Here is an 8,142-nt window from a genome sequence, read left to right as displayed (position 1 = left end):
CAGAACATTATACGTAGACATGAATCGATGATTCATTTCGAAATTTAGGCACGGGTGTTTAGTATAGATCAATGCATATAGATATAATTAAGAAAAATTTTAGTGTTTCTTTTTCTTCGTCACTTTGTCATCCTATATTTGTGTTGTGCATATTGCATATTATAACATTACCGCATACATATATGTATGTATTATATAGTATTATAAGCACAGTCAAATCATTCGTCAATCATTCTATTTTCAAACAATGAATATTTAATAATTATTATGAATCAAAGAATCATTTCAAAGTTTGTGAAGAATACAATGATTGACATGGGATGATTCATTAAGTTTTAATGCTGTCTGTAGATTTTTTTTTCTTTTTTCTTTTTTTTTTTTTTTTTTTTTAAACATATTGTATATTGTACAATCTAGAAGTACATGTTTTTTTTATATATATATATATATTAACCAAAAAAATATAAGCTTGGAGTATATACATAATTATTTGGTTAAGGTAAAAAAGCTGCACATCTTTTTCACTAATTATTTCATTTATATTTCATTCTCTTTATATTTTATAGATTTTCAATCTAATTTTTTATTCATATAATTTGCTTTCAGTAATACGATTTATTTCTTTTCCATTTCTCTTTGCATTTTTGTCAAATAATTATTATTGATACTAATAATAATATTATTTTTAATACTATTCTTTTTCTCATCTTTCAGCTGTTCATGGTGGTAAGTGCATATTGATGCACATTGATCTTATTTTTTTTTTTTTTTTTTTTTTTTTTTTTTTTCTTTCTTTTTTTTTTATATATAGCAAGGTTTAAAATTTATATTCATTTTGTTATTTTAGTATTATTGCTTTTATTAATTATTTTTTTAATTAATAATTTCTACGTAAAACATTTGAAACAAAAATATGAACTTGTGAGATATGCATTGTTTTATTTTATTTTTTATTTTTTTTTTTTTCCCCTTAAGGTGCTGGTATGCATGTTTGAATTATTTATTATTGATGTATATATAACTGAGAGGGATGAAGTCAAGCATTTTATTTATATACTTAGTCAATTATAATAGAAATATCGACATAAAACATTTATTGACACAATATAAATCATTTGCGCTTAAAAATATTGCAATGATACAGATTACAAATGCTATTAACGTGATAAAATTATTATAAATTTTACCAATGAAATTTTTCTTTTTTTTCTATATATATATATATTGTGTTAAATTTATCTTTAGTTGGAGCCATCGCATTGTGTTAATTGCCCTTTTCTATGTATAAAATATTTTTCAAAGGAAATTTAGAGAGTTTGTGCACATGTAGTAAATTAGCTATAAAAAAGAAAACAAAAAAAAAATATATATATATATGATTTGCAAGAACTTTTATTAAATAAGCTTTGGCTCTTAATGCTTGAACGTAAAATTTGGTTATGGACACACTCTTCCATGGTGTACGGTGGTTGGTGGCGGACTCTGAGTACTTAACAAGGCACGCTGGTTGGGCTGGTTGCAGGGTAAGGTAAAGTCTCCTTCCTCGTCAACATCTGGGGGGGACAGTCCGGAAGAAATTGGTCCCCCCACCCCAGTAACCTCTGCATCTTCGGGGGAGACCCCAACAAGTGTATCTGAGGCCATTCCTGTACCCCAACAACCCTCTCAAGAAAAACCACAGAGACCCTTCTCTCTCAAGGTACGATACTACATAAAAGATTTCTCTCCAGGCAGGAACTTGGAAAATGTAATGCAGCAATACTTTTTTTTCCTTTTTTTTTTTTTTTTTTTTTTTCTTTAAACAATTAATATGTGCTTTTGTATGGCTTCAAAATATCAATCCAATTGTATTTTTATTTTTTCTTATGCATAGTATAGTAAATGAATCTAATATAAAAATAATTCATTATTACAGTTCTCATTGTCATCATTTAAAAATAATAAAAAGGGAACAAAAAAAAAAATTAAGCCAAAAGTTTCTTAAGCGGCGTATGATTGCTTTTTATATTACTTCTTAGTAGAGAACGTCAACTTTTTCTTTTTTTTTTTTTTTTTATATATATAACAATCGAATTAATTATTTATGCTTTTAGATGATAATAATAGTGAGTATTCGAGGAAAACGAAACAATACAAATATATTTTAATTATGAATATTATAACAATTCTCCTTTTCCCCTATACCATTTTTAAATTTAATGAATTGTGAAGTGCATGATGCAGTACTAAACACTCTTGAGAAAATGTTGTATGCTACTCACAAGCATATTTTTATTGATATTGATTATTTTCTGTTTACTCTTTTGCATTTTTATTTTAACATTAACAAAAGGATAACTTATGGGTTGTGTGCGTATGTTGTTCATATGAATGTTCTGTATATGATTTCTTTTTCCTTTCTTTTTTTTTTTTCCTATTCTTTTTTGTATTTTCTTTCCTTTGCTTTTATATAATTTATGCCACAATGGCACTTTTTAATCTACAAATTTTATCACTGATTTTATTATTTATTTATTTATTTATATATTTAGATTTAATTGTGTTATAATTATTGTTGTGTTTTATACAGTAATATGAAACATTGATTAAAAATAAATTGATAAATGTGATGTATTTTAGCAGATCTTTAACTACGAGTATCGTCATCTATTTTCTTTTTTTTTTTTTTTTAAGAATACAATACAATAAATGATTTTAAATGTAAATTTGTAATATTTCAAGTTTGTTATTTTTTATTATATTTTATAGTGAATTTATAACATTAAACATTGTAATTTTTTATATATATAAAATATTATATATATATAATTTATTATATAATAATAATTCACTCTTTTATATAATAGATTATTCAGAGAATTATTTATGATATCGCGAAGAAATTATATAAAATTATAATGATATATGCAGGAAATCAGCGAAGATGTTCGAGATGTAGAGCATAAATGGTTGGAGCAGGATGGAAACGCACCGTTTATTGAAACAAGACGTACTCCGGATATAGAAAATATGGATTTAGAACAGTATCATCAATCTATATCACTGTTAGTATTTTATATATATATATACACATTTGAATTATATATATATATATAATCCTGTATGTTACAATTGTGTTTATAAAAATGTAATTATTATTAACATATATTTTTAATATAGAATGAATAACAGCCTCAGTGAGATACAAGCTGATATACAACGTTTAGCTAATCAACAAAATCAAATACAACAACAGCACTTAATGACACAGCATCAACAACAAATGCAACAACAATTGCAACAATTGCAAAGCCTTAGTCAGCAGCATATACAAGTAAGATATTTTTTTTTTTCTTTTTTTTTATAAATTTCTTTCTTCTTCTTAATTTGAAATATTTTTATTTTTTAGTCCTATGGTATGCCTCCGATGAGTACATTAAATCCAAGAATACAAGATTCTCAACAGTCACAGTTTTATTTACACGATCAACCACAATTACAAAGGAGAACATGGGGACAACCACCGCCAAGTCAAAATTTAGCTAACGAAATGAATGTTGGATATCAACAATCTATTGATTCACGATTCAATCCACAATCCACTGGTAAATCTCTTAGTCATCCATATAATATTTATCATTTTATTATTCAATACCTTATTGAAATATTTCCAATAATTTATAGCTTACCAACAAGATATGCGTTTATATCAAGATACAAGAAGTTGGAATACTCATCCATCACAACAAAAAGGTTTTGTATTTCATGAAACATCTCAAGAGCCAAGGTATCTTAATGGTGGAGATCATAGTCTTTGTAATAATCAAATGAATCAGCCTGTTTCAACTTATCCAACGTCTGCATCACTTTTTAATCAAACTGCATCAACGACTGCTAGTCCACAACATCGTAATGCCGTAAGATTATTTTATTGATTGGAATATAAAAGAAAATATTAGAGCGAATAATAATTATATTTATTTATTTATTTATTTATTTATTTTACGGGTTATAGATTCATCGAATAAGTCAGTTAATGAGCGAAAGTCCAGAATCTAAAAGGCCGACTATACATCATATTCCAATGACATGTGAAAGTCCAACTGAAAAAAGGCAATGTGCAACTTTACATACTCCTGTTCCAGCTCCACCTGTTGATGATATGAAACCACAGAATATATCGTTCATTGGTTAATACATATATTTATATATTAATTGAACAAAAAAGAAATGATTGAATTAATATATCTCTAATCCGAGATAATAATTTTTAGGGAACGACGATGAGGTCGTAGAAGGTATACGTGGTTTGCATATTACTTCAGGTAGTCGAACGTACAGGATACCATCTCCAACCAGGCCTTCGATATCACGAAATTCTTTTCAACCTCATCCATCCCTCAGAGAAGCAACACCATCCCCTTCGAGAACCCCAGAAGTTACACCCCTTGATCCTACAGATGCCGGTGAAAAGGGTTTCTACATTTCATTTGATAACGATGTGCCTAAGAAGCCAAAACCAACTCTTAGAGTTAAAAGAACATCTCCGAAGAAGGTAATTATTCTAATAATATTTTTTAAAAATTGATAAAACCTGATTTGTCCCAAGCATTGAAAAAAAAAAAAAATATATATATATATATATATATATATATATATATATGTCTTCGTTATTACATACAACAATTATTTTGTAGGAAAGAAATGTTTCTTCTTACATAGAACACGAAGATTTCGGGGTACGTACAGAATCACCACCTGTTAGTGTCACAGAAAGACAAAAACTATTGGAAGCACAGAGAGATTTTGAAAGAGAAAGGCAACGTCAGGCCGAAAAGAGAGAATTTCATAGACAAGAAATAAGAGATAGAGAATTACAAAATGAAATATATAGAGAACGTCAAAGAGAAAGGCAACGTGATAGTAGTACGGAAGGTCGTCAATCTAGTAGTGCTGGTTTAGTTATTGGAAAACAATTAACAAATCCTGATCCAGTGAGTCTGTGTTTATAAATGATATATAATTAAAAAAAAAAAAAAAAATGTTAAATATATAATTGATGATAATTTATTATTACATATCTAATATTTTTAGAATTCATTAGACGAAATGGAAAGAAAGAAGGAACGTATAATGTTACTGTCGCTACAGAGAAGACAACAGCAAGAAGAAATGAAAGAAAGAAAGGAAGCCGAAGCTCAAGCACGTAGAGAACAAGAGAAATTAAAAGCAGAAGAGAGAGCACGTAAGAAGGAAGAGGAAAGACAGAGGAGAGCTAATATTTTAGAACAATATAAAGTTAAGAAAGCTATTGAGGAAGCTGAAAGAGAAGTAAGCATTCAATTAAATTATACATTTGCTGATAATGATGATTATTACTTTGTTGACGTTTCTTTTTCTTTCTTCTCTTTTTCTTTCTTCTCTTTTTTTTTTTTTTTACATTGTATCCCTTGTTCGATCTTTAGGGAAAAGTCATTGACAAGGAATTGTTGAATGCAATAAAACCAACCAAATTACGTAATAAGACTGCAACGACGCGTCCACGACCAAAGACAATTCACGTAGACGCTGGTACGGAATTGGATTCTGGAGCTCTTACGCCTAGTCGTGGAAAGAAAGGTTCTTCCTCTAATTTGAGTACAGGTAGGTTTGATTATACACCTGCATCACGATTGTTACTTAATTGTTTCTTCAAGTCATTCGTTGTTCTGTTTTTTTCTTCTTTTTTCTTCTTTTTTTTTTCCCCCTTTTTTTTTTAGAGGAGATGAGATTATGTATAAAATATAATATAGATAGTCAGAATGAATGTATTTGTTGATAGAATCATTTGTTGATAAAAAAAATATCTTTCCAATTTGTATCCTAATGAATTTATACATACTCGAATCTCTGATAATATAGTATAATCAATGTTGCAACATGTGTAATTCACCCATATCATTGTAATAATCTAATGATAGTAACAATATCTTAATGTTGTAATGTTGCATATTTAGTCTTTGCATGGCGAAGATTCAAATAAAAGATATATTTGATTTTTTTTTTTTTTTTGTTTTGTTTTTTGCAAGATCAATTTTGTATTTTTGTTTGTTTGTTTTTCTTTTTCTTTTCTTTTTTTTTTGTGGTATTTTGATTATAATTATTCTCACGAGTAATATCACGTATTCACGTGTCCACGACGCTACAAATTTTCTTATATGTGCTACCACGTTACGCTACAGTTAATAGCGTAATAATATCATTAGATATTCGTTAGATATTCGTGTAAAATAATTAATCACAATTGTATAGATCTGTTTTTTTTTTTTTTTTTTTTTTTCTTTTTTTTTGTATCTAAATGACATATATACATATATACATATACTGTCAAAGCGAAACTAGAGTAGCAAAAGAAAATTCTAGCTGATTGTTGTGCACTAACACACTTACTATAGCGTCGCTGACTTCCCCAACGATGAGGCGAGACTACTACCGAGGCTCGCAGGACAGTCTTACTGCTGCTCACCTTGATGATCGACGTTCCGGCCCCCTTTATCGGGGCGGCAGCCTCAGGGGTATGCACTACACACACTCCACTCCCATTAACTAAATAAGTAGCACCAAAGAAATCTCTCAATATATAACTATGGCACTTTTCAATTGAAAGATGATAAATATTTTCTAATGACTTATTCATTTAAAACAAAAAAAAAAAAAAAAAAAAATTGTTGATTATAAAATTACAATGTTTTAATCAAGATTTATTATTTACAACGTTAAGAGTATAAATAAGATTTCATATATATATATACGTCTTTTTAATAATAATAAATAAAAAAATTTTTAATTACACAGATAAAATAATATTATGCAAAAGGATATACTTCACAACATAAACAATATCAGGGATACATATAATTATATACACATATATATATATATATATGTATATATATGTGTGTATGTGTGTGTATATATGTATATATTACACTTATTCCTTGTAGTATATAATATATATAATAGTTTTTACTTTAACCATATTGACAATGTCTCTTAGTAGATAGTATTAGATAATATTTAATAATATAATTATCTAATGATAATTATATTTTTATTTTCATCGTTGTTAATAATACGATACGATTAAATTAATTATTTAATCAAAATCGTAATGGTTAGAAATTAAAGTCGAATTTATGGAATAATTAATCAATGTGCGGTGTCTATGAGTAAGACGGAGAGTTATTTAAGAGAAATTAAATTCAATTATGAAACCATTACTCCAAACTAATGATTGAACGACTAATTTAATTGTTAATTGAATGAATTATTATTGGCTAACATTGTATGTAGTTAATGAGTTGTTTGATTTTGATTTTGTTTTTTTGTTTTCTTTTTCTTTTTCTTTTTTTGTTTGTCTTTTTTTCTTTTTGTTGTCACTGCACTCTATTTTTTTTTTTTTTTTTTTTTTTGTTTTTTGTTGTTTTTATTTTCCCTTTATATATTATCGTGCATGCTTGGAGATTGTTTTTTGAATATATCTATATTGGTAAATAATAATGTAGTTAAAGTTGTTATATTAGTTTATATTCGTAAATTTGTATCATTAATGAACTCGATTATAATAGCGCTATCCCTATTTTAGTATCTTCCGTAGATTCACCCGATGATGGTAGAGGCTCATCTCCCTGTCGAAGCGTTAAACAACTTGGAAGACGTGGTTCCTACAAAACATCAAGAGGTGGGTTTAATATCGTTTATAGAAAGAATGCTTAAATGATGTTTTTTCTTAAACGTTTTGCTTGACGAAAGTAGATTCATTGCAGGATGTAAATCTATCTATCACTGGTATGGGCGCCTACGTATAAATCTTACAAATGTTTGAACGTTTTATTAGACTTATTTAATTATTATTCTCCAAATGACTCTGAACAAGGTTATTTGAGGGGTATGAATTTATTTTTAAGTAGCGCCTTTCGTAGTAGTTATATATATTTCAGTTGGAACGCAACATTATTCTGCACCAATACTGCACCGGCTACTTGAGTTTTCGATATTCCCAGCGGACATGGCTCGTAGTTAGACTCATCCCCCCTGATGCAATGACGTACGATTGAAGCATCCCCTACTATTAATCCCCGATCGTACATGGCGTTAAGTGTAACAAGGTAAACGTTGCATTAT

The 8,142-nt window shown here is 28.0% G+C and overlaps 1 protein-coding gene across 13 annotated transcripts in view; it reads left to right on the top strand.

Moving 5' to 3' along the window:
- Patronin (calmodulin-regulated spectrin-associated protein patronin) overlaps positions 1-8,142 on the top strand; it is a 48,275-nt gene that overhangs the window by 34,266 nt on the left and 5,867 nt on the right. For 6 of the 13 annotated variants that reach the window (XM_035880630.2, XM_035880634.2, XM_035880636.2 and 3 more), the window contains 12 exons: positions 1,523-1,699; positions 2,911-3,044; positions 3,160-3,313; positions 3,389-3,584; positions 3,664-3,896; positions 3,995-4,169; positions 4,254-4,534; positions 4,677-4,973; positions 5,074-5,310; positions 5,445-5,622; positions 6,414-6,533; positions 7,604-7,699. In XM_035880630.2, coding sequence (XP_035736523.1) covers positions 1,523-1,699; positions 2,911-3,044; positions 3,160-3,313; positions 3,389-3,584; positions 3,664-3,896; positions 3,995-4,169; positions 4,254-4,534; positions 4,677-4,973; positions 5,074-5,310; positions 5,445-5,622; positions 6,414-6,533; positions 7,604-7,699 — 2,278 coding nt within the window. Of the gene's footprint in view, positions 1-1,522; positions 1,700-2,910; positions 3,045-3,159; positions 3,314-3,388; positions 3,585-3,663; positions 3,897-3,994; positions 4,170-4,253; positions 4,535-4,676; positions 4,974-5,073; positions 5,311-5,444; positions 5,623-6,413; positions 6,534-7,603; positions 7,700-7,958; positions 8,138-8,142 lie in introns of those variants that run through there. The other 7 variants (XM_035880641.2, XM_035880640.2, XM_035880635.2 and 4 more) reach the window with 5 other exon arrangements.

Source organism: Vespa mandarinia, chromosome 19 (genome assembly GCF_050613455.1).
Source record: "Vespa mandarinia isolate Hongniang chromosome 19, ASM5061345v1, whole genome shotgun sequence".
Taxonomy (NCBI): Eukaryota; Metazoa; Arthropoda; class Insecta; order Hymenoptera; family Vespidae; genus Vespa; species Vespa mandarinia.
This window is presented reverse-complemented; position numbering and strand designations above follow the sequence as displayed.